A 27,143-nucleotide genomic window follows, 5' to 3' on the forward strand; every position below is an offset into this window, starting at 1 on the left:
TGTATTTCTTACCACCTTTTTAAAGGAGATGACTGTATTAAAAAATCCAATAAAGCAAAGAAGTTTTCTGAGGTTTTCATTAATTTATTAATTAAAAACTTAATGAATTTTTTACATACATACATTTTTGAAGATAACAAAGAAGAGAGCAGAGATTTGAAGTTAGAACCCTGGGTTTGAATTATCCCTCAGTGAAGCTTATTCAATCACTTTATTAGAAGTTTTACTGAAAGATTGTGTATACACATGTACCCAGGAAATCTGAACAACCCTTCTTGGTCCCAGAAAGAACAGGCCTTCAGCTGAGCCCAAGTGAGAACGTGACACGTGGTAGAACCAGGACATGGGGTGTGAACGAAGAGAAAGACAGTGATAACACTAGATGTCCTGGACAGATCAGGTTCTTGAGTAAAAGAGGTCATAGGGATTCAGGAAGATGGCGGCGGTATAGGCAGACGCGTCCCAGGTCGTGTCCCTGAGCAAATGGAGTGAGCAGCTGAAACTAGTAACATCCACCCCGAATTGGCGAAATTCCTCAGCTGGCGAGACGGTTTGCAGCCGGGAAGAGCAGAACTCCCCTGGAAAGGTAAAAAAAACCAGGGATTTGGGCAGGAAAGTTTGCCAGACCTCTGAACCCAGAGAGTCGGAGGGAGACCGCGTGGCAGACAGCCGCGTCCCTTGGGACAGGCACAGCCCCTAACGGGGGAAAGGAGAACCGAGGGATTCCTGGCGCTGCCTGGGGAATTGAGAGCTGGGTTCTGTGATCACGGAGGACTGAGCCTAAAGGGGGCAGCCTGAAGAGCTGACCAGACCATGCAGTCCCGGTAAGAGAAGAAGCTTACAGAAACCAAGCCTTCCCCGTTTCCGCGGCCGGCGTTTGTTTGTTTGTTTTCACTGAATCCTGTTCATGGGACATTTCGGATACAGACACTCACCTGTGCTGAAGAGAGGGAGAGTGTGCGGAGGAGTGGAATCTGGGGAGAGACTGAGGAGAGAAGGGGGGCCGGGAGAGGTGGCAGCGAATTGAGTGCTGAGACATCCCTGAGCCCAGGACTGAGGCAGCCATTCTCTCTGGAGAGTGAGACTCCTCCCCCCAGCCCCCAGGCAAGGAGCACAGCCACACCCAGATTCCACCCTGTAGGAGACCAAGGATTAAAATAACCTGATCAGTCCCTGGGAGTTAACAGGGTCTGGCCTATAGAGGGATTTTCAATCCCAGCAACAACACAGCACTGGTAACTCTTACGCAGCCAGCTCTGGGCAGTGAACTTCCACTGGACAGAGAGGCCCTGTAGCCTCAGAGGCCAACCCCAGAACACTGCCACCCAGAGGCTGACCCACAAACTGACTCTTTGCTAAACACAAAATAAGGCAGTCTGGGAAACAAATGCGGCTTGCTTTAAAATAAGGACTGTGGTTTACAACACAGAGGAACAGTGTATCGCAGGGAAACTCAACACTCGCCTGAATACCTGGCAGGTCTAAGGCGAGCCACACTGAAGAATAGAAGAACCGAAGGACCTTCACTACTGCAATATTTTTTTTTTTTCTTTTTTCACCTTTTAACTAAGAAACCAATTTTTTTTCTTTTTTTCTTTTTTTTTTCTTTTCCTCTTCTTCTTCTTTTTTTTCTTCTTTTTTCCATCACCTGATTTTACCCTTTTAATTACTACCTTCTTATTTTTAACCAGTATTATTACTGCTACCATTTTACCATTTTTTTTTAAAGTGCCATTTTATTTTCTCTTTATTTTATTTTGGGATTAGTGTTCTCCATTCTATTTTCATCGTTATATTATTGGTTGTTTCTAGTTTGCATTCATCTCCAGGGAGCTGTTGCTGGAATTTGTTGGGATTAATGGCTGTTCTATAGGAGTATTCTCCTCATATAAAAAAGTCTCTTCCCCTCTTCCACTTCATTCTCTCTTTTCGCTCTTTTTTTTTCTTTTCCTTTCTTTTCTCACTTTTACTTTCCCCCCTCCTTTTTCCCAATTTCATTTTTGCACTCCTTTTTTTGGTCCCTAATTTTCTTTTCTTTTTTCTCTTTTCTCTTTTTCTCTTCCTTCTTCCTTATCCCCTAATTCTCTTAATTCAGGTGGTCACCTTTATTTGGGGTTATTAATATCATGAATATATTTGTGTATAGTGCCTGGTACGTGGTGCCTTGTTGTGTTGTATTTTGTGCCTTTAAATCAACACAGCAGATCCAAGCAACAGCAACCTCCTGAGCACCACACCCTCTGCTGAGGAACAGCAGCTGTAAGTGAAACCTCGCCCCACCAGCCAGAAGAGCCACCACAGCTGTGAACAGCACCCACCAGAGGAGTTGCTGCCAACTGAAGAGGAGCTGCTACCGCAACCGCCCGAAGAGCAACCACAGACCAAGGAGTCACTGCCACCAAGGGAGCAGCCACTGAACGACTCAACGTCTAGATATGTCAGTGAGATCAAACATGGGTAGACAAAGAAACCCCCAAAGGAAAGAGAAGGAGGACTCTCCAGAAAAGCAGCTAAGTAATACAGAGGCATGCAACATGACAGAAAAAGAATTCAGAATAAGGGTCCTAGAGTGCATAAACCGGATGGAGGAAAAAATAAATCGACAACCTCAGCAAGAAGCAGGAAGAAACAGATGAAAAAATCGATAACATATTGAAGAAGCTAGAAGAAACAGATGAAAAAAATCAACAACTTAAGTAAGACCCAAGAAGAAATGAAGAGTGATATAGCTGCAATGAAAAACTCCATTGAAAGTATCAACAGTAGACTAGGAGAAGCGGAGGACCGAATTAGTGATTTAGAAGACAAGGAAGCAAAACACACCCAAAACGTACTTAAGTTGGAGAAAAAAATGAAAAGACAGGAGGAGAGCCTAAGGGAGCTTTGGGACAACATGAAACGAAACAACATACGAATAATAGGGGTACCAGAACAACAGAAGGATGAACAAGGATTAGAAAACCTATTAGAAGAAATAATATCAGAAAACTTCCCTGAGGTGGGGAAGAAAAAAGTCACACAAGCCCAGAGAGTCCCAAACAAGGTGAACCCAAAAAGACCCACACCAAGACACATCATAATTACCATGGCAAATGTTCAGGACAAAGAGAGAATCTTACAGGCTGCAAGAGAGAGACGGAAAGTTACATACAAGGGATCTCCCATTAGATTGTCAAATGATTTCTCAACAGAAACACATCAGGCCAGAAAAGAATGGACGGAAATTTACAAAGTGATGCAAAGCAAAGGACTGAATCCAAGAATACTCTATCCAGCAAGGCTATCATTCAAACTTGAAGGGGAAATAAGAAGCTTCACAGACAAAAAAAGGCTAAGGGAGTTTATCACCACCAAGCCAGCAATGCAAGGAATGCTAAAGGGACTGGTATAAAAATAAGAAATAAAAAGCTCAGAAAGAAAACAGCCACACAAAAACAGAAATGCCTACAAACAAGTACCTTTCAATAATAACTTTAAACGTAAACGGACTAAATGCTCCAAACAAAAGACATCGAGTGGCTGAATGGATAAAAAAACATGACCCATACATCTGCTGTCTACAAGAAACCCACCTCATTAGAAGGGACTCACACAGACTGAAAGTGAAAGGTTGGAAAAATATCTTTCAGGCAAATGGAAAGGAAAAGAAAGCTGGGGTAGCAATACTTATATCGGACAAAATAGACCTCAAAGTGAAGGCCATAACAAGAGATAAGGAAGGCCACTTCATAATACTAAAGGGATCAATACAACAAGAAGATATAATCCTGGTAAACATATATGCACCCAATGCAGGAGCACCCAAATTCATAAAAAATCTCCTGGAAGATATCAAAGGAGACATCGACAACAATACAATCATAGTAGGGGACTTTAATACACCACTGACAGCACTGGATAAGTCCTCTAGACAAATAATCAGCAAAGATACAGCAATCCTAAATGACTCACTAGATCAGATGGACTTAATAGACATCTTCAGAACACTTCACCCGAAAGCCAGGGAATATACATTCTACTCAAATGCTCATAGGACATATTCAAAAATAGACCATATATTGGGTCACAAGCAAAGTATTCCCAAATTCAAGAAAATTGAAATCATAAAAAGCGTCTTCGCAGACCACGATGGCATAATATTAGAAATAAACTACAATAAAAACAACCCAAAATACTCAAACACCTGGAAGCTGAATAGCATGCTATTAAATATTGATTGGGTTACCAATGAAATCAAAGAAGAAATTCGAAACATCCTGGAAACTAATGACAATGAAAACACAACAATCCAAAACCTATGGGACACAATGAAAGCAGTCCTGAGAGGGAAGTTTATAGCTCTACAGGCCTATCTCAACAAACAAGAAAAAATGGTAGTAAATCATCTAACTCTACAACTCAAAGAATTAGAAAGAGAGCAACAAGAAAACCCCAGAGAGCAGAAGGAAGGAGATAATAAAGATTAGAGCAGAAATAAATGACATAGAGACCAAAAAAACAATACAGAAAATCAATGAAACCAAGAGCTGGTTCTTTGAAAGGATAAACAAGATTGACATGCATTTTTATTTACCTACAAATAAAAAAGAGGAATCTACATAATGTAACTGAGTGAAGTAGGGCAGGTGTAATACATTAAAGAATGGCAAGAACTGTGGCAAATTGGAGACCACTCGCCCTGTCTAAAAAGAATAGCCACTATGCAGTTCCTTGTCATTATTAGCATATATATAATCCATTATTGCCCCAGATTTCATTTTTCAAGAGAAACCAGAAATCTGGGTTTTACCGACGTGGGCACCCTGTCTAGAGCAGTGGTTCTCAGCCTTGGCTGCACATTAGAATCACCTGGCAATCTTTTTAAAATCCTGATTTCTGGGCCCCATCCTTTGGAAATTCTGTTTCTTTGTTATGGGGTGAGGCCACAACATTAGTAACAAAGAAACAGAATTTCCAGAGGATGAGACCCAGAAATCAGGATTTTAAAAAAATTGCCAGGTGATTCTAATGTGCAGCCAAGGCTGAGAACCACTGGTCTAGAGAGGCACCAGGCCTCTCTGAGCGTGGGAATCCTAGTCAGGATGTTCCAGGCTAATTTGCTATACACAGGTGCAAAAGCAAGGACCCGGCAAGCTATGCACTACACAAGCGTGCCTTTCTGCATTTGGCACAAAGCTTCTTTTATTTGCGCTTGTTTGAGCTTGTCTATAAGTTGCCACTGACCAGCCTGTTGTTGGTTGCTTTGTTTGTAATGAAGCATGTCCCATTTGCCTGCTTGTACCCGCATGTTCTTTCTGTTTTCCACACCCAGAAGAGTCAAGTCCCTGGCTGAGGAGTTTGCCCCTGACAATATGGAACCGCTCTTTTTATAAGCATTAACAACAGTTGGCCCTCCACATCCATGGGTTTTGCATTGGTGAATTCAACTGAACTATGGGTGGAAAATAGCCCCCCAAAAAAGAAATTTCCAAAAATGTTCCAAAAGAGCAAAACTTGAATGTTCCATGCACCAATCACTATGCTGAATCCATGAGAATAAAGTAATGTGTAGGCATACCCTACTGTAGTCTATATGCAAATATAGGTTATATGCAAATACTACACCATTGCATTTAAGGGACTTGAGTATCCTTGAATTTTAGTAACCTCAGGGCTGGGGGGCTAGGAGGGTGGTCCTGGATCCAACCCTCCCTTCCCACCCCGAGGGTATTGAGGGATAATTACAGTTCCTAAACTAGGAGGGAATGTCTGTGGATAGATACAGTCCATGGGCTGTCAGTTTGCGACTTCTGACCCAGAGATTTTTGTTTTCTAGCAATCCCCGTATTTGTAGCAGGTAATATTGATTCATTTTACTCAATATGTATCAGAATTATGAGCAACTAAGAGCTAACTCATTCAAAAAAAAAATAGAATACAACAATTTCCATGAATGACATCCAACATGATTTAATCTAGGTGCTATATTTAAAAGCACTTCAAAAACACTAATTAGTTTCCTACAAAATTGAGTCATGTATAACTTCTAGATATGCTAAATGTAGAGCCTGGTATTAGTCAGTAAAATCGATAACAATAAAATTGACTGTTCATGTTCTGCACTATTCTCTAGAACAGTGATGGCAAACCTATGACAGGCATGTCAGAGGTGACACGCGAACTCATTTTTTTGGTTGATTTTTCTTTGTTAAATGGCATTAAATATATAAAATAAATATCAAAAATATAAGTCTTTGTTTTACTATGGTTGCAAATATCAAAAAATTTCTATATGTGACACGGCACCAAAGTTAAGTTAGGGTTTTTCAAAATGCTGACACGCTGAGCTCAAAAGGTTTGCCATCACTGCTCTAGAACAAGGAATAATTTCTAACCTCAAAGTTTTTCGTAACCTTGGCAAGGGGACCGCTGCTTGCAGATATGTGGGCACATAATGGGTAAAATGGGAACACCTGGAAGAGCCATTTGGCATAAACATGGGGAATCAGGCAGATTCCCTGAAGAAAGGGATCTAAATGGAAAGCTCTAATGTATACGTAGGCATTAGCCCAGGGAAAGGGGCTAGATATCGGTAGACGTGGGGGCTCAGATGGAGCAGCCTGAGCAAAGACCTGGAGACCAAGACAACGGCACACAGGAATATAGGGTGTCCACAAAACTGTATACACGCCCTTGGAATATAATAAAGGTAGTGTTTATTAAAATACTTTTCATTTTCAAAATTGAGCTATTAGCTGTTACAGTGTGTATGCAATGTTGGGGGATACCCTGTAAGGGTCAGAGGGTAAAGTGTGTGTGGTGAAGGTTGGGGAAGAGGAATGGGAGAAGTAAACAGTGAAAGAGAAAGCTGTGGCGTTGGAGGTGGGGGTGGGGTGTCTATCACAACAGGCCTTATAACTCATGTTGAAGAACGTGGACCTTTTTCTTCAGAACACAGACAAGACTCTAAAGGATTTCCAATAGGAGGATGAAGGCAGATTTGCATTTTAGAGAGCTCTCTCTGGTTGTAACGTGAAGAATAAATTACAGACACTGGGAGAAGCAAATCTGGTGGGTAAGGAGGGAGGTGATACAGGAGGAAGAGGATAATGAGCTCAGTTTTCAACTAATTGACTTTGAAGTACCTATGGGATGTCTAAGTGGATATGTCTAGTGGTGAGTGAGAGATAAACACCAGGAGCATGAGAGAAAGATTTGAACTGAGGATTTAGCACAGAAATGCTTGTTGGGTTATGAGGGAGGAAGGGATGGTCTGGGGTTGGGTGAAGGAAGGGGACATGAAGACTTCAGTGAACAACTGAGACTCGGAGAGAACTCTGGGAACACCAAGCACCGAAAGGACAGGCCGAAAAGGAACCCTGAAGCCCCTAGATGAGCATGTGGAGGCAGCACTGAAGAGGGAGCAGCGGTGTTTGAGGGTGTCAGTCTTCCGTGGGAGTTTCTGCTACCTGATGATGCCAACAATCAACTTGGAGTTCTACCAGTGATACTTTAAAACCTACTGACCCTGTAAACTGGAAAAGTTGGGTAAACCACACAACTCAGCGGGCAATGGTTGTAATACCTTCCTGAGTGCCTTTCCAAGCCATAAAACAAGTGCATCTCCTCCCACAAAGAGAGGGTAGCAGCCCTCCGGGAGAAGCAGGACCATTGCCAGGAAAAATATTAGGTGGTTTTGGCCACTACCCAGCTTGGCATCTCCCTCCCCAGGAGAGTCGAGTCACATTTGTAGTCAAGGTCTGTTATTTCAGACCTTTCCCTGAATACGCAGTTATGAAATTTTCTAACTCCATGGACTAAATTTCCATAACACCCCCTCCATCCTTGGAAGAGTTCTGCGACTTCATTTTCAGAAGGTATTTACATAAGATAAATGATGTGAGTAAAAATTGATGTACGCAGCAGTATGTCATAAACCAGGTTTTCTTTTACAGTCCAGTAGACAAACTGAGAAAACAGAAAAATAAACTAAACTTCTGTGCTTGGAAGTTTTGAAAGAGACTTGAGGTATGAAAGACTTGAATTTAAAACCAGGGCCACCCAGTCACTATCTGTGACTTTGATATGTTCTTTAACTTCAGAGTCTTAGTTTCCTCATCTTAAAATGGGGGAGGGGAGGCGGTGCCCTGGTCAGGTACTTAGTTGGTTAGAGCATCATCCCATACCCCAAAAGGTTGTGGGTTTGATTCCCAGTCGGGACACATACCTACATTATGGGTTTGATCCCTGGTTGGGTCGAATGCAGGAGGCAGCTGATGTTTCTCTCTCACATCAATGTTTCTCTCTCTTTCCCCTCCCCCCTTCCTCTCTCTCTAAAATCAATAATAAAAAAATATCCTTGGGTGAGGATTTAAAAAATGTGGGGATAAAAATACCTACCTTGTACATTATTGGAAGAATTAAGAAAACATTTGTTGAGCTATTTCTGAGCATTGGATGAACTCATTTAATACTCCAGACAGATGTTGGAGACAGAGACATTAGGTAACCATGCAGGGTTTCACTGCTGGTCGGAGATGGAGCCAGGATTTGGATTTAGCAATTCAGAGAACTACTCTTGCTGGTGAACATTCTGCTATATTGTTTCTCAAAATACGTGCACAGCATCTAATGCAGTGTCTGATACCTAGTAGCTATTGCTCTTGATAAATTGTACTGATTAATAATCTATAATAATAAAAGCATAATATGCAAATCGACCAAACAGCTGAACAGTGGAACAACCGTCCGGACATCCTTCTGGACAACCTTCTGGACAAAGCCAGGGCTGTGAGGGCTGAGGTAGCCAGGGCTGTGAAGGCCTACTTTTGCACGAATTTCGTGCATAGGGCCTCTAGTAATAAATAAAGCTTTTGAGTTTTATGGGAAAGACAAGTTCCATGGTACTCTTTGTCCAACTCTGATTAAGATCAGTATCTACAAATATTTGAGTTCAAAAGGTCCTTTTACTATATATGAGAAGAAATACCTTGGCTTGCAGTAATTCTAGGAGTGGAGCAAAGCAGAAAGTGCAAAATACAGATTTCTCCTGGAACAAAATTAAAATGAGGAAATATCCTTCTACTTTAAAAGCACTTCTTCCTATTGTCTCTGAGAAGGGAGACTAACAGCCGATGAAACATTATGGTCATTGACTGGAGATGGGCAAGGTGCTGATGTCAGGCAAAAACCATTAGTATCCAACTCCCAGCTGCCTCTCGGAGAGTAATGCTCTCTGTTCACAAGGGAAACCATCAGACATGGACTTCAAGTGGGAGGTGCCAACAAGGAGGCATGTGAATGGTGCTGGACAACCGACCCCTGCAACCCAAAACCACTCCTACACCAAAGGGATCTAGCTAGTCTTTATGCCTATATTCCATCGCCTAGTACTTAAAGGCTTTTAAGTATTCACATCATCAATATAAAATCCTCAGAAACACACACACACCCATGAGCTTTTATGAGGATATTTTTTTTATTTTAACCTTCATAGGGATTAATTGGAGGGCAAGGTCTTTCAAAACCAAGGAAGTGCTAAGTAGTCAAGACATGGGAGGGGAAAAGGCTAGAAAAGCCAAAGAGAAAAGCAAGGGCCGGCAAGCACTTTAGATGTTATCAAGGATTCACCAAAACAATTCGTTCACTGCTGGCTTCAGCTTTCATAAAGTTCAAAATCTAATGAAGACAGAGAATTCCTTATCCTACATAGGTTTAAATTTGCAAATGAAGCTGGGGAAATTATAAATTTGCAAAGTTAGTCCTTTGGAGGAGGGTCCCTTTTTCCTGAGCTTCTTCCTAGAACTCAGTGGCACCAGGAATCTGGTGGGTAATGATTACCACCTCATAAGCACAAAAGGCTCCTCTGCTGAGGCAAGTGGGACATACCAAGATACTCTGCAATGCTACCCCTTATGTGGGTTTTCTTAGAACCTCCTTGACGTGCACAAAACTGCTGCCTGCTTATTTCCCATGTGCACAAGTATACTAGTATATGCGGTTTAAGTGAGCTAATAAGTACTTTATTCTGAGCCTTGTTCTAGACAGAAGTCGTCTTCCAACCATACTTGTTCTGAGGCACTACAGTGCTAGCTTCAGGCAAGTCAGAAATGCATTTATTTCCACCTTATTGAAGCTGTTTGTGGAAATATAAATTTCCCTTCTCAGCTGTGTGTTTTCTCTCTAATCTTTTTTTCCACATAAGGAAACTTCTGCTCCATCTGGCTTTTTCCCTGTGCCCTATACTTCTTTTCAGGCTGTTTTCAAAACTTCTGATGCCAGGAAACAGTCCTTGTACAGATTAAGTGTACCTTATTTTCCCTTTCTTAATTTATTAAATTGACCAGAACAATTAAGATGAGAACTTTTAAACCAGTTTATACTGGTTTTCCAAAAAAAAAACCCGAACACCTCCTGATTGCCTAATACTAAATTATGCTGCATTTTTTTTTCTCCATAGAGATTAAGCAATGACCATATTTTGTTTGATAAGGGAGACACTGGCATTAAAAATATGGGTTTCTTAGAGACTCAGGTTATTTAAGCCACCTGGGAGTCAGATAGTCAAACAATGGGCATATGTTACTGAATGTGGGTGATCTTTCTGAAGGAAGTATAGCCTATTTGGCATGTAGCAGGCACAGGCAATTACATTCAAACATTTACACATGCTGGCTTCCATTAAAATACTGAGTGTAGGTCTACTTTCCTTCCCAGGGTCTTAGTTCCTACCTTTGTACAGTAGAGGTCTCATTGGAAAGGGGCTCTAGTCTAAGGTTTGTAAGCACAGGGTGCCCCCGTTCAATGAAAACCAAAGTTGCTGCTTCTTAGGTTCTGCACCAAGCAGTTTATTTCAGTACAAATTTGTGCACCAGTGGGTCCCTCGGCCTGGCCTGCAGGATCGGGCTGAAACTGGCTCTCCAACATTCCCCAAGGGGTCCCGGATTGTGAGAGGGTGAAGACCAGGTCGAGGGACCCCACCAGTGCACGATCGGGGCCGGGGAGGGCTCCGGGATGTGTCCAGCCCGTCTAGCTCAGTCCTGATCTGCCGGACCCCAGCAGCAAGCTAACCTACTGGTCAGAGTGTCTGCCCCCTGGTGGTCAGTGAACGTCATAGTGAGAGGTTGAGCGGCCTTAGCATATCATTAGTATATTACACTTTGATTGGTTGAATGGATGAGCGGACACTTAGCATTTGGCTTTTATTATATAGGATTATATAGGATTTTGCTTCATTCAGCTCACTTAGGACTTAGAAAATTCTGGTAACTAGAACAACAGAATGCAGCCATTGGAAGTGTAGCTCACTTTTTTGGCTCTTTACAAATTCACATTAAAATGAAAGGCCAAGAGATAAGACTGATTTAGTAACATGCTCATTCAATATTTAAAATTTAAAACATACCACTTAGGTTTTGTTTAATTTAATGCAGTTTCTTTTAAGAAAAATGAGAATGACATACTTAATCAACTGTGTTGGTGATACTGGGCCGTAAGTAGCATGTTGAGTGAGAATAGATAGTATTACAGAAATGAACAGCCACATATTCTTAGTCAACTACTTTTGACATTTATATTTTCACAGTAACTGCTTTTAATAAATTACCTTTGTACAGTAGAGGTCTCATATTTATCTGATGACCCCCCTTTTGGCAACAATTTAGATGATGATCCCCAATTCAGTGATCTGGTAAAATTGAAATTCAATGGAATGCATATTCATTTAACAGTATATGCAATGAGCAATGTATTAACTTTCTATTGCTGCCAAAACAAATGATCACAAACTTAGTGGCTTAAAACCAACATAAATGGATTATCTACAGAAGTCCCACATGGGTCTCACCAGGCTATCATCGAGGTGCCAGCAGGGCGGCATTCCTTCCTGGGAACTCCACAGGAGAAAGTTTCCTTGATTTTTCCAGTTTCCAGAGGCTGCCCTTATTTTACATCTTCAAGGTCAGCAAGGGAAATCTCTCTGGCTTCTGTTTTCACTTCTCTCCATTTTAAGGTCTCTCAATTAAAAGGGACTTACCAGGATAATTCAGAATCTCCCCCTTTCAAGGTCCCTACCCTCAATCACACCCGCATAACCCCTTGTGCCATGCATTTACACGTTATAGGATTAGGGCATGGATACCTTTGCAGGCTATTAGTCTGCCTACCACAAGCAGAAATGTCAAAATAAGCATTTCTTTCATTATCCATCTTCTCTCCAGAAAAATATAATTTAAACATGTTTTTGTAATAGGTACTCGAGGCCCAGTGCACGAAATTTGTGCATGGGTAGGGTTGCTAGGCCTGGTTGGCAATCAGGGCTGATTGGGGCCTTCCAGCTGCTTCCTTCCCCGGGCTGTCAGACAGGGCCTTCCTTTGTTCCACGCCACCCCCTGGTGGTCAGCACATGTCATAGCGCCCGGTTGAACTCCTGGTCGGCCAAACTCCCGAGGGGACAATTTGCATATTAGCCTTTTATTATATAGGATTATATACAGGGAAAGTATGTGGTGAAGCATGAAGCCCAAATGAAGTTTTGTACTGATTCAAACTGGGAAGAGATCAACATGCAAATTATTTCAAGAGTCCAGTGATGTAATGTAGAATCCAACTCCTTTTTCAACGAATATACCAATTTTAATTATCCCTTTCCTGGTATCATTTCCCTTCACTAAAACAAATAGGTATTTTCAATTCTAAGTTCAAAATATAAGATAAAAAATATCAAATGTTTCATAACAGCTCTTTATTAGAGATGCTATTCTTAGGTTTTTTCAAAACATTTTGAGGTCTAAAGATAATTTAGCAATTATAAAAAAAATTTAGTTGTGTGGGTTGTTTAGGTACATTAGAATTTAAAACACTGCAACTCAAAAAGTTCCTATTCTAATCAGCCAAAGAAAGGAAAAACCCATTATTACATAGCAACAGGGACAGCTAGGAACTGAATGGTTTCTAAGTGCAACAGAGCAAGAGAGTATATTTTCTAAACCAAAAATAAGGCATATACTCTAGTTAAGAAAATTTTCTGACTTTTTGCTTTATCTGTATGTATAAAGTCATATATATATACAAACACATACATACACACATATACATACACACACACACACACACACACACACACACAACTAGTGGCCCACTGCACAAAATTTGTGCACGGGGAGAGGGTGTCCCTCAGCCTGGCCTACACCCTCTCCAATCTGGGACCCCTCGGGGGATGTCTGACTGCTGGCAGTCGGACATCCCTCTCGCAATCCGGGACCACTGGCTCCTAACCATTTGCCTGCTGGCCAACTTGCCCTCAACTGCCCCCCCCCACCCCCCGCCAGCTTGCTCGCCCCCAACTGCCCCCACCCTGCCAGCCTGCTTGCCAACTGCACCCCCTGCCAGCCTGCTCACCCCCAACTGCCCCCCTGCCAGCCTGATTGCCCCAACTGCCCCCCACTGCCAGCCTGCTCTCCCCCAACTTACCACCCCGCACCAGCCTGCTTGCCCCCAACTGCCCTCCCCTCCTGGCCTACTCGCCCCTAACCGCCTCTGCCCTGGCCCCGCCACCATGGATTTGTCCGGAAGGATGTACAGAAGGTCTCCCAGTCTAATTAGCATATTACCCTTTTATTAGTATAGATATGTATGTGGGAAGATTACTGTACTTGTATCTTACATACACTGTATCTTTTTAAAATACAAAACATACAAAAAAACCTTCTCTTTCAAAGTGAAGGTCAGTTTATAAGCAACAGCTGTTACACCTGGAAACAAGCAGCATGGGAGCCCGAGATGTTTTCACCCATCAGCCAATCAAGTGTGAGAAAGGAAGACCTTGAGAGATAAGGGTCTACTCTGCCAAAACGACGCTTCCACATTTTTAATGTGCAAAAATTGAAATGGATCTGCAAGTCACAATGACTGATACATAAATTATGCTTCCTTTTGTTGTGCCTGTACTATTTCCCCAAAGCAGACATCAAACTTTCTATGGGACAACCAAAATGTATCATTTCATATCCACATATTACTTATCAGTGAATATTTTCCTAATGTTTCATATTGTTTTAGTTCCTTAATGTACATCTTTTAACTCCCTTAATGTACAGTAACTTGAGTATTTCTGTCCAATGCTGTTCTATGTAGATTACCAACTTGAAGGAAGTTTATCAACTCTATAAAGTGAAAGAGTATAGCATTTTAAACTAAGGTTGTATTTTTATCCTAACCAGAAATTAATGCAAGAGATACCTTAAAAAATATATGATCCCAGGTTGTGTTCCAAAAGTTTACTCGTAAGCCGAACTGTATTTCTACCACAGAAAATGGTTATCAGATGCCCAACCTAGTCTATAAACGTCTAATCAGTAATAGCCAAATGGTAGGTAAAAATGAGCAGAAAAAGCACTATAATTCAAAAAAAAAAATCTAACAAAAACAATGAAATAATATAAATGCTAAATATTGGTGCTTCAGGAAATAAGATTTAATGTAAGTTCTCTAAGCTTATGTATAAACTCTGAAGGGAACTTTCAGCTACTTTTAAAATTCCTAGAATCTAATAGCACTGATTCCCTGGGAATTTCCTTTGCTTTAAGTATACTGTTTACCATCACTCTCCTTTGCTAACTAGGTTTAAATGGCAATGTTTAAAACACTTAGCATATGTCTGCATGAAGTAAGCTCTATAAAAATTATACAGTGATTTAAGGTTCATAGTAACTGGACAATAATTTGAAAAGAAGGCAATAAACAAGAAGAGGATGTATGTACATCTATATCAAAAAGAATCACCTGAGATAGGTTTGATAAGGTTTTTTTTCCAGTCTTGCCTTCTAGAAAACCTGGGTCTGAGGCCCCTGGAGGCCAGAACTAGGAAACAGTTTGATTTTAGGCCTGGAGCTAAGGCTAACCACTCCACACCAGAGGTAAAGTTACCTTGTGAAGTGATCCCCAGGAAGAGGATGGAGACCTAGAATCCCAAGCATTTAAGCAGATGAGAACAGCCTGCTCCGGAGGTAAAGGCTGAGTGCTGTCCTGAGGGAGCAGGAGGGCTCGGGCACTGGCTGCACTGGCATCTCGCAGCACAACTGGGCTAAGTCTACAGGCCAGGCTGTTAAAAGCACAGAATCAGTTTGACACATGTGAGGATAAGAAATAAATGGGGGCAGAATGGCAAGTTGCCTAATCTTGTTAAAAGAAGAAATAAAGGGGAGAATCATTATTGGATTAATCTAGTGGTGCACAAACCTGAATGGGCATACGAATCTCTTAGGCATGCCCTTAAAATGCAGAGACCTAGGCCCCATCCTTAAATATTCTAATTGCTCAGGTCTGAATGATGGAATATTCAGCCAAAGTTGGGAATTCATCAAATTAAAAGTAGTTCAACAGATTAACCTCCGAAGTAAAATTTAATTACAGAATATCATCAACTTATCTCACAAAGTAACATTGTGAAGGTGCTGACTTGAAAAAACTACATACATAAAATACAACCACACATTTTTGTACAATAAATAATATATGTAAATGTCTAAAAACATTTTTAAAACACTAATTCAAAGTAAGTGACATATAGTTTTTTCAAAAATATATAAATGGCTCTTTGAAAAATTGAAATAAAATAAGTAAATGTTCTCTCAAAAATTTGAAATTTAAAAATTATATCTGATATTGATAGTATAAAGAAAATAAGACACTATATTTTTTTATTTCAGAAAATTCAAGTATTTTCATAATTGAAGGAATTACATGATTAAATATTGTCAGCATTATATTCCAAAATTTTCCATTCATTTTTTTTAAATGCAGTCATACACCTGAATGTCTTGAATTATATAAACAAGTCCATTAGCAATTTAAGACTCACCAACACTTATATCATGCTTTATTGACAAATTCTGAGGTGAACTATTAGTAAAATAGGTCATAAGATTATTTGGATTTTATGATGAGCTAAACTCTAAAAATTCATAAAAGAAACTAAATTCTATAGTGTGCTAATTTGCTTTTGCATATTATTTAGAAACAGCTATTAAGGCTTTATTGTAAGGGATCATACAAAAAAAATCCTATTGTGCATCATGCGAAAATGGAAAAAAATAATGCTTTACAAATAAGTGTTGAATAACTAAGGGAATCATGGTTTTTCCTCTTATTACAGACTTCTCAAAATCAAAGCTGTTTTTCAGATTAAAGTTACATTAGAGTTCGTGGAAAATTACAGCCCTAGTTTAAGAACTTAAACATCTTTAGATTTTAAAAAAGCAATGAATAACACATAGTTTTTAAAAAAATGTTGCTTTGGGGAAGAGTACTGATTCATTGTTTCACTCTAACAGCTTTTTTTTGCTTGCTTTATATAAAAAATACATTGTTATTGTGAGGACAGTTTTTGATTCAGGTCCAGTACTCTTGTATCTCCATGAGTTTTGGCATTGTTTACCAGCACCTGTAGGAAATCACAAACAAGAACATTAGTATTTTATTCATTAACAGTATCTATATTTAGATTTATAGAAGCCAAATATGCCTAAGAGTAGCAGGCAATATTAAATTATACAAAAAATGTGACTGTGTGCAATCTTTCAGTCATTTTTGCTGAAACAAATTGCTCAACCAGAGCAAACATCAGAGATAAGCACAATTTATTCAAATGCTTAATTCGTGCAGATGCCAATATTTTGATTGTTACCACTGTGAGCACTGTATAAAATTAAAGGTTATGTTTGGCAGCTTTGTTTACAATACTGTCACCTCTAAATGCTTAGCCCCCAAAGACCATTTTATGCATAAAACTGTACAAATGACATTGTCCTCCTTTAAAAACCACAGTTTAGGATCCAGGATCCAAGTTCTAGGTTCTATTAAGAAGCTTTCGATGATTTTTAGCAATTCCACAAACTAGAAGATTTAATTTCAGTTGATCATTCTACTATTAACAGTTTTTGGTTGTTCATTTTCAAACACTGAAGAGACCGAGATTTTGCCCTACTCGCAAGGTAACAAGTTAGCCCGCCATGATATTACTCATGGTACAGCCAACATGAGCATCAACATACTTGCATCTGTTCTCCTTGCCCTCCAAGTCTCACGGGGGTGACATGAATGGACACATATAATTTTCCCCATACATCCTGGGTGTATTACAAGAGGGGAACCCTGAGCCTAGGAGACTTGAGTCTTTTATAACAGGCAGTAAGCAGGCCTGTCCTTTGCTCTGGTGGGAGACACATCTCTGTCTCCCAAGGCTGTCACTACACATACACCCTTGAAAAGATAGTCTGGAACGAAGGGCAGTCAGGCCCTCTGCTCATAGGATGTTTAGGCATGCAACAGACCCAGGCATGGTGAACTGTCTCCCAAGATTCATGTAAGTTCTTCCTTTCTGGTTTGCAATATGTTTGATTATAATGCCTTCTGCCTAACATTGTTTTCATTAATATTTCTTTAATATTATATGTTTCACTAAAAGGCAAACAGTATTTCAAATGCTGTAGATATTTTTTTATAAGCTTCTCATTAATTTTTATTGTGTTTTAAAAATTGCTGGCTGAAGTTATGAGAATCTGAACCCAATACATGTATGTATTATATAAACTATATTTTTAAAAAGAATTTTAGATACATGCATATATGTTTACATAGATACCAGAGTCACCCCATAAAAAGTAGAGCAGAAATTGTTCCATGCATTTTATAGAAAAAACAAGATGTAGTAAAATAACTTTTCTAAAGATAATAGGAATATATCATTAAATGTTGCTACTTCTGAATGAATCTTGTCTATCTATTTGCTTCCACGGCAATAATCACAAGAAATACCCCAACCAGCACCGAGCACAACTGTCTATCTTCTCTTCTGCTACATAGCACATGAGGAGGATATACTTTCTACAGGTTAAAACAGTAGTTCTCAGACAGGGATAATTTCAGCTCAGGGATACTTGCAATGTCTAGAAGACAATCTTGGTTGTCACAAGTTGGGTGGAGGAAGGAGGACAGTGCTACTGGGATGCAGTGGTTAGAGTGGTTAGGGATGCTGCCAAAATCCTACAATGCAGAGGACAGCAACCTTCACCCCTCTTCCAACAAAGGTCCAAGATGATATATTCTGAATAAAATAAATGCCTTACATCAATGAGCTCGCCATCATTTTTGGCATGTAAGTGCCTCAGTAGGTACCAACGTGCAGTTGATACAATAGATTTGGGATAGCCAGGCTGATACACCAGTCTCTCCAAAAGTCGCCGTGTCTCTCTGGGAAGAAGATATTCACATTTAGTCCAAAGCATATAAATTAATATAAAATATTTCATATACTAGTCTCTCACACACATTATCTTTTTTATTCTTTTGTAGACCTGGTGCTAATTATGAATTTCTTATACTTATAACAATAAAGTTAATAATAATGGTTAACATTTATACAGTGCTTATTACGTGCTATGTATGCCTAGTGTTTTACAAATATGGTCACATTTAATATTCACAACCTTATAGGGCAGATTGCTGTTATTATTCCCATTAAGGCTCATTCCAAATAGAATAAAGAAAAGGTCCCTATGCCCTAACCGGTTTGGCTTAGTGGATAGAGCGTCGGCCTGCGGACTGAAGGGTACCAGGTTCGATTCCAGTCAAGGGCATGTACCTTGGTTGTGGGCACATCCCCAGTAGGGGGTGTGCAGGAGGCAGCTGATTGATGTTTTTCTCTCATCGATGTTTCTAACTCTCTATCCCTCTCCCTTCCTCTCTGTAAAAAATCAATAAAAAATATTTTTAAAAAAAGAAAAAGAAAAGGTCCCTATTTTATGAGCACTTCAGAGTGCTCTACCGCTAATCTTTTTTGAAAATAGGAAGAAGATAAATAAATCAATAAATTATACGTAGTGTAGAGTGGAATAAGAAAAAATACTCAACATCTATACTAGAGCCTAAATGTATAGTATCAGGCTTTTAGTTTGTTTTCCAGGGTGTGTACAATGTGGGAACTCACGTAATAACAGAATGATTTACAGCTGTGTTCTAATTTTTTTTCTTTCCTAATTTACCAACATCTATGACTCCAAAGACTTCTGTACTGGTAGAAGCAACATAAACAGTGGTAACTCAGAGCCGCTGAACAGGAGGATCTTCTAAGTAGCACTGGTTTGAAGCAAGAGCTAAAGAATTTGTCTTGACAATGCTCTTACACAGAAACCACATAGTGAGCACACTGTTTTCTTAGACTGTATGCTTATCTGGGATAATTTTAGTGGCGATAAAAATTATGAGAGGGGCCTTGCAGGAACCAAGATGGCGGCATAGGCTAACGCCAGAGTTTGCTGCTTTGAACAACTACTTCAAAAGTGAAACTAAAAGACGGAACGGACATCACCCAGAACCACAGGAACGCTGGCTGAGTGGAAGTCCTACGACTAGGAGGAAAGAGAAACGCATACGGACACTCAGAGGAGGCGCAGTGCTGAAGTCAAGTTCTGAGGTGCGGAGTGCATGGAGCGGGCTGGCGGCGGAGGGCGCGGTTGGCGTTTTCAATCGGGAGGGAGTCACAGACTCTGAGCTCCAGATCCGGGCGAGTCTTTAGGGACCCAGACTCAAACGGGAGAAGCGGGACTGTCTGGCTTCGGTCAGAGCGAGTGCAGCTTTCTCTCCGAGCTTTGCAGTGGGTGCTGGGACTCAGAGAGGCAGAGCCCCTGGGGACAGGACTGAGAGCCGCCATAACTGCTCTCTCCGGCCCACCCTGTTGATCCTGTGCGACCCGCCCCGCCCAAGCCCAGCACAGAGGCATTTGCCGGATAGCCTCAGGCAAAGGCTAGATTAGCACCTCCCTAGAGGACAGAAGTTCTCTCACTGCTGACACAGCTGATCATAGCCACTTGGCCTGGAGGTCAAACCCTCCCTGGTATTAGCTACAACAATCAAGGTTTAATTATAAGACTGCGCACAAAGACCACTAGGGGGTGCACCAAGGAAGCATAACAAAATGCAGAGACAAAGAAACAGGACAAAATTGTCAATGGAAGATATAGAGTTCAGAACCACACTTTTAAGGTCTCTCAAGAACTGTTTAGAAGCCGCCGATAAACTCAATGAGATCTACAAGAAAACTAATGAGACCCTCGATGTTATATTGGGGAGCCAACTAGAAATTAAGCATACACGGACTGAAATAACGAATATTATACAGACTCCCGACAGCAGACCAGAGGAGCGCAAGAATCAAGTCAATGATTTGAAATGTGAGGAAGCAAAAAACACCCAACCGGAAAAGCAAAATGAAAAAAGAATCCAAAAATGCGAGGATAGTGTAAGGAGCCTCTGGGACAGCTTCAAGCGTACCAACATCAGAATTATAGGGGTGCCAGAAGATGAGAGAGAGCAAGATATTGAAAACCTATTTGAAGAAATAATGACAGAAAACTTCCCCCACCTGGTGAAAGAAATGGACTTACCGGTCCAAGAAGCGCGGAGAACCCCAAACAAAAGGAATCCAAAGAGGACCACACCAAGACACATCATAATTAAAATGCCAAGAGCAAAAGATAAAGAGAGAATCTTAAAAACAGCAAGAGAAAGAAACTCAGTTACCTACAAGGGAATACCCATACGACTGTCACCTGATTTTGCAACAGAAACTTTGCAGGCCAGAAGGGAGTGGCAAGAAATATTCAAAGTGATGAATACCAAGAACCTACAACCAAGATTACTTTATCCAGCAAAGCTATCATTCAGAATTGAAGGTCAGATAAAGAGCTTCACAGATAAGGAAAAGCTAAAGGAGTTCATCACCACCAAACCAGGATTATATGAAATGCTGAAAGGTATCCTTTAAGAAGAGGAAGAGGAAGAAAAAGGTAAAGATACAAATTATGAACAACAAACATGCATCTATCAACAAGTGAATCTAAGAATCAAGTGAATAAATAATCTGATGAACAGAATGAACTGTTGATTATAATAGAATCAGGGACATAGAAAGGGAATGGACTGACTATTCTTGGGGGGGAAAGGGGTGTGGGAGATGCGGGAAGAGACTGGACAAAAATCGTGCACCTATGGATGAGGACAGTGGGTGGGGAGTGAGGGCGGAGGGTGGGGCGGGAACTGGGAGGAGGGGAGTTATGGGGGGGAAAAAGAGGAACAAATGTAATAATCTGAACAATAAAGATTTAATTAAAAAAAAAAATTATGAGAGGTACTAACAGATATTATGAGGGAAAGGGGGTTAAGGCCCTCTAAGTAACCCACGCTGAGCACAATCAGAGGGAGTTCATTAGGAAATTTAAATTCTAGTCTAAAACATTTTGGTAAAATCAGTTATATAAAAATTGGCCATAAATAAATATTAATAAATGGTGATGTAATTGCTGATTAGCTGTATGTCTTAATTCTTCCTTCACTCCTATTCTGTGATGTTGAATGTCTCTGCCATATATCTATATGCATTAAGCTCTATCTATGTCTACACTACCTATTCTGTGCCAATAGTGTATGCTTCTAAACCAGTGATGGCGCACCTTTTGAGCTCGGTGTGTCAGCATTTTGAAAAACCCTAACTTAACTCTGGTGCAGTGTCACATATAGAAATTTTTTGATATTTGCAACCATAGTAAAACAAAGACTTATATTTTTGATATTTATTTTATATATTTAAATGCCATTTAACAAAGAAAAATCAACCAAAAAAATGAATTCGCGTGTCCCCTCTGACATGCGTGTCATAGGTTCGCCATCACTGTTCTAAACCATGGTTTTACTTATGGCTGCCGTGGGTTATGTGTGATATCGATTAGAGCTAGATACTATTCTTAGTATTTTGAAACATTCTTGCCTGATTTATCATCCATATCACCTTGAAGTTTCTGTTTTATTTAATGTTACCTTTTCTTTTTTAAAAAATATGTTTTTATCTATTTTTTTAGAAAAAGAGGAAGGGAGAGGGATAGAGAGATGAAAATGTTGATGAGAGAAAAATCAATCGGCTGCCTCCTGCATACCTCCTACTGGGAAATGAGCCCGCAACCTGGGCTTGTGCCTTGACAAGGAATCGAACCAGGGACCTCTTGGTTCATGGGTTGACACTCAACCACTGAGCCACACTGGCTGGACTAAGTAACTTTTTAAAAATTTATTTCTGACCCCATCCCCACCCTCCAATAAAAAGAGTGCTAATTTTTTTTAAATCTGAGAAACTTTTAAATTTTCTAGATATAAAACTCACATTATTTATGTCTCTGCCTTTTCAATATGTATTACCTTTTTCATAGTGTATTGCCTTACAAGGACTTATCTCAATCAGCCTTGAACTTGGGTCTTTTCAGTTTTGTTTGTTTTTAGCATCCACATTACACAACTGGCTCAACCTAAGACAGTAAAGAGCAAATTCCCAGGCCTTCTTCACTTGAAAATACTGTCATGCCAAATTTCATATTCTGTATTTGTGTACCACGCTATTTTTAAAAAAACAAATGTAAAGCTTTATTTTCTTCCTTATTGGGTTACTAGAAATAGCCTTTCTAAAGTAGATGCAAATATATGAGTATGACAAAGTTGTTAAACTCATTCTAAATCTTTGCTTCCCAGCAGGATTAAAAGTAAAGAAATATTTCCAAGGGAAAAAAGTTAAAGATTCTCCACACCTTGCCCCCATTTTGCGGTTGAACTGTAACAAAGCTTGTAAAAGGATAGCCAGTGGACAAAAGCAAAGCTTTAAGGCCTCAGTTGTAGCTTCCTGAACCAAGGATGGCCAGTGATCATTTGAAATGTTGGCCTGTAAAAATAAAAGACAAATATCAAATCAAAGCTTCTGACATGTTTACCTTAAACGAATGCAACTCAACTCTCACTTATTGAATGCCTATTTGTCCAAGTTGCCATGTAAATGCTATAGGGAGCATAATTCTACAAAATGATTGAGATCTGATCCTGCCCTTAAAGGAGCCACATAACAGAGTAGAGTGGAATAAAGGAAAGTTTCAACCAGGAGATATCACTTAAAAATGCTAAAATATTTGTTAAAAGAAAATGCACTATTCTATTATATAGGTGAATAAAATCTATCACTTACTAAGTCTATGGTCAACAAATATACAAAGCTAAATTTAACAAGTGATAAATATAAAGTTCCACATTTCAAAAATTATCTAAGGCGAGAGGAAAGGCTGAAATGAAATACTTGAACACACTACTGAATTATGCAGGAAGAAAAATGCATTTAAAAACTTTCATTAAAAAACTCAAATTGTAACCATGATTTCATAATTACAGGTAGCTAGAATACACATTTTAATAAAGTTAAAATAATGAGTCAATGCATAATCCTTTAAAAAAACTAAATGATAAAAGAAAAAGAGCAATAAACTTTGAAGGTACTTCAGGCAATAGTAATCTGTGCAATTAAGAAAGAGGAAGCTATAAAGATAATGAATTTGAAAATAAAGAACAGAGGTTGTGAGGCATAATCTATAAAGGCAGGAGCAATGAGACTTTGGGCACACCTGGCAAAAAAAAATGTCAAAACCATACTAATGTAATTTTTCTGAATATATTTTTTTAAACAAAAAACACAAATTCACTGGCTACTTTTATAATACACCCTATACATTCTAAGACCACATATAAAGTATTCTGTAAAGTTAGCCCAAAGATTATTATATAAGGTAACTGGTATGCTAAACAATGTGATTAGAATGCATTTATTCTTGTCTCCCATTAAGTCTTTAGAATTTATTATATAAGGAAGACTTTTCCTCTGTTCCTAGATATAAATTTCAGTAGGTCCCATAACTCCTACAACCGTTTTTCTTACATTGATTTATAAACACAGTCATAATTAGAATGTCCTCTTCATTTCAATACTTCAATCTTCATTTACTAGTAAAGGTAATATTTGCACCCCACTCCCATTTCCTCAGCACCCAGCTAGGATATGGTTACAGGCAGCAGTAGATTGCTTGTTCGTCTTCCCAAAGGTCCCACCTTTTCTTGCTAATTGTGGTTTCAGGCCCATATACTAAAATACCAGAAGTCTGCATTTGACTGGTGCCATTGTAAGATGTTTAGCTCTCTAGGCCTCACAAATAATTAAAGCCTTTTCTCATCCAGACTTTCTTGGCTTTATCAGAGATTCCCAACTTCATGAGTAGTTTCTTACCTGCAGGACAGTTATGTAACCTCCGGGGCCCAGTGCAAAATAAAAAAGCAGGGCCTTTTGTTAAGAAATGATTAAGATTTTCAAGAAGGCAACTGTGGAACATTAAAATTAAACCAAGTGTGGAGCCCTGTGCAACTGCACAGGACACACACCCACGAAACAGTCCTGCTAATCTGAAGTTCCTCTGTCTTGGGTGAATGTACGTTATTCCACTTAATCTTTTCACATCTTTACAATCTGGAAACCTCTAGCTTCCTTTCTCCTGAGATCTCATCACTCCTCCAGGTGGCCCTACTGGACAGGATCGAAGAGAACTCCACTCTACTCTCATCCTTGGCATCACTCATTCCTGGCTCTGAGAAACGCCAGGAGCACAGCTGGTCCCATGCTGCTCCTTCACTGCCTCCATCCTGTACCTGAACATATGCTCCTTCCCACCTCTGGGATTCACTCACTGCCGTTCACTCTCTCCCAGAAGCATGCAGTCACTTCCCAAAACACGAGCAACTCTTTTTCTCTGTGCTACCACAGCAGATGGAGAGCCATGGCTTCTGAGGAAGGCGTCAGATACCTGTCCATGTGCTTTTAGACATGTGCCTCCAGGACCTCAAAGGTAACACACCAAGGCCTCCCTCTCTCTGAAAACCCTTCCTTCCTCGTCTTGGTGGGCATTTCTGTGTGGAAATGTGCCATAGAGAAGATGGTGAAGGCATCAGGACTCTAAGGAAATGTCTTCACAATCCTTCTCCAGCTGCAATCTTCTAGTCTACATCTTTCAGTTTAATATCCTATTCATATATTACCACACATACAGTAGGCGCTTATAAAACAGTCTGATTTTAATATACCCCTCTTCTGCACACTGCATCTAGCCACCATAGAAATATGGCATCTCCTTATAATAATTGTTGGGTGTCTAATCTTACTGGTATAACTTACACTCTTTTAGTCTCACTTATTTTTTGTAAATTAATAAAAATTATTTAGTGGTGTGCTTGATTTAGATAGTGCCTTAAGGTTCACAAATACATTTGTAAATGTTATGTTATTTGATGTTCATAACAACTCTATAAGAAAGCAAAGCAGTTATTATCTCCACTATTACAAAAAGAAAAAAGTGAAGGGGGCAGACTCTAAACAGCTTAATTGGCTGAATGTTTCGCAGGTAGTGAAAACCAGGAGCCAGGTTTTTAGAAAAAGCACTTTTGTGGTGGTAGTTGGGGGTTAGGGCAGGTATATAAGGTTATTACAAACTGCAAGCTAATTTCCTCATCTGTAAAATAGGGTTATTGTGCATATTAAGTTAGTTAATATGTGTGAAGCACTATAACACACTATAACAGTGTCTAGCACAAGCTAAGTGTTAGATATGTTTGTTATTATTGTTTTATTCCAGGTCAGATTTAATTTCCAAGCATTCAGAACAAATAAAACAAGCACAACACTAAATAATTTGTTAACTAAAAATAATGTTAGACTAAAAGAATATGTGCTTCTCCAGTTCACATATTTAAGAGTATTTATAGGTGCTCTGTGTGGCTTCCACAGCTCACCAGCTACCGACGTCACAAAGACCTTTGTTAAATATAAATGTGGGACAAACAAAACAAAACATTTAGTGGTATGCAATTACCATTAACCATGATTTCTTTCCACCCAAATCACCTCAAATTGACTACCATTATTACTTGTGCATTTATTCAAAAACCATTTATTGAAGAGCTTTTAGGTACAAGGCAGAGTGATAAAGCAAGGATGCAAAGATGACCAAAACATGTCCCCTGACCTAAGGAACCCCCAAATCTGCTCTATAGCACCAAAGCTAAAAATGTCCTAATTCTTATATTTCTTTGCCAAGTGTCTGGTTAAAATAGGTAAACAATATTGACAGTGGATTACTATTGTGAAAGTATGAGTGAATTCAGGCCTTTCTACGACAATTTCTTCTAATCTTTTAAAACAAAAAAAATGACAGTTTACCTTTTAATTACAGAAGTAACATGCATATAAGAAAAAATTCAAACACTATCAAAGGAAATAAAAGAAAAAATAAATCCTCTACCATTCCTTAAAGACCCCCCAGTGCTATATCATCCAAAGTATCTTTTATATCTTTTATATAAAAATATGTACATACATACACAAAATGCAGAGATATGTACTCTTAAAAATATATACCACACCCAAATAAAATACCAGACACCTTGTTTTGCAGTTTTGCATCCCCACACATCAACGTAAACACTTATCTTGAAGAGTTTTCCACGTTAGCATATAATACTTTTAGATTAATAAGCCTTAAGTAGGATGTCAAGTCAAAAATTACCAGATATCCCTTTTACAGAATGTCAAATTAAACCGAGAAATGAGTGAAAATGTTAATTATTGGCATCTTTGCCACATATGAGTAACTGGGTTAATTCTAACTTAAATCACCAAGAAACAAAAATGTATATTCTACCATAATCCAACTTAAAATTGGAATCTTTGTTTTTTTTCTCCAAACACTGAGAAGGTTTGGCTAGAGTCTATGGGTTTATGTTACTCTTATGGACACCAAGAGCCCAAATACAAAATTTATCAGGAGACCACACTAGAAGGCAATGAAACAACAGGAACTCACTAGGATATCACTATAGAAAAAGCTTTCACCTGAAAGAAAATAAAAGAATCAATTTTCATGATCACAATTATAATAAGGCCTTACCATGCAGACTTCTAATGCAAGCAGTGCTAGCCTCAACAGACTCGACAGCTTCCCATTCCAACTGCCCTGCTGGGATGCAACTTGTAGACTCTTCCTATAACACATCTCTGCAGCACTCATCATTCCTTGAGACTGATATATGTGCGCCAACCACTGAGAAACAGAAAAAAGGAGCACCCAAAGGGTTTTAGTTTAGTACACAAAGTGATATTCTACTTTCAACAGATTCAATAAACTTTGATGAAGTTACTTTTTTAAAATTATTGGTAAGTTTTGTGCCCAAAAACCAAAAATCCCAGGTTAAGAGAGGGAATA

General features: G+C 39.5%; 1 protein-coding gene across 7 annotated transcripts in view; it reads right to left on the bottom strand.

Annotated features, from left to right (window-relative positions):
* Positions 1-13,577: 13,577 nt before the first annotated feature.
* TTC37 (tetratricopeptide repeat domain 37) overlaps positions 13,578-27,143 on the bottom strand; it is a 78,782-nt gene continuing 65,216 nt past the window's right edge. For 5 of the 7 annotated variants that reach the window (XR_004967764.1, XR_004967765.1, XR_004967762.1 and 2 more), the window contains 4 exons: positions 26,829-26,981; positions 22,608-22,738; positions 17,920-18,228; positions 14,241-16,420 (listed from right to left, as the gene is read on the bottom strand). Coding sequence is in view for 1 of the 7 variants with exons in the window: in XM_036310707.1 (XP_036166600.1) it covers positions 16,346-16,420; positions 18,105-18,228; positions 22,608-22,738; positions 26,829-26,981 (483 nt within the window). In the remaining 6 variants the exon portion in view is untranslated. Of the gene's footprint in view, positions 16,421-17,919; positions 18,229-22,607; positions 22,739-26,828; positions 26,982-27,143 lie in introns of all 7 variants that reach the window. The other 2 variants (XR_004967767.1, XM_036310707.1) reach the window with 2 other exon arrangements.

Source organism: Myotis myotis, unplaced genomic scaffold (assembly GCF_014108235.1).
Source record: "Myotis myotis isolate mMyoMyo1 unplaced genomic scaffold, mMyoMyo1.p scaffold_m19_p_5, whole genome shotgun sequence".
Lineage (NCBI taxonomy): Eukaryota > Metazoa > Chordata > Mammalia > Chiroptera > Vespertilionidae > Myotis > Myotis myotis.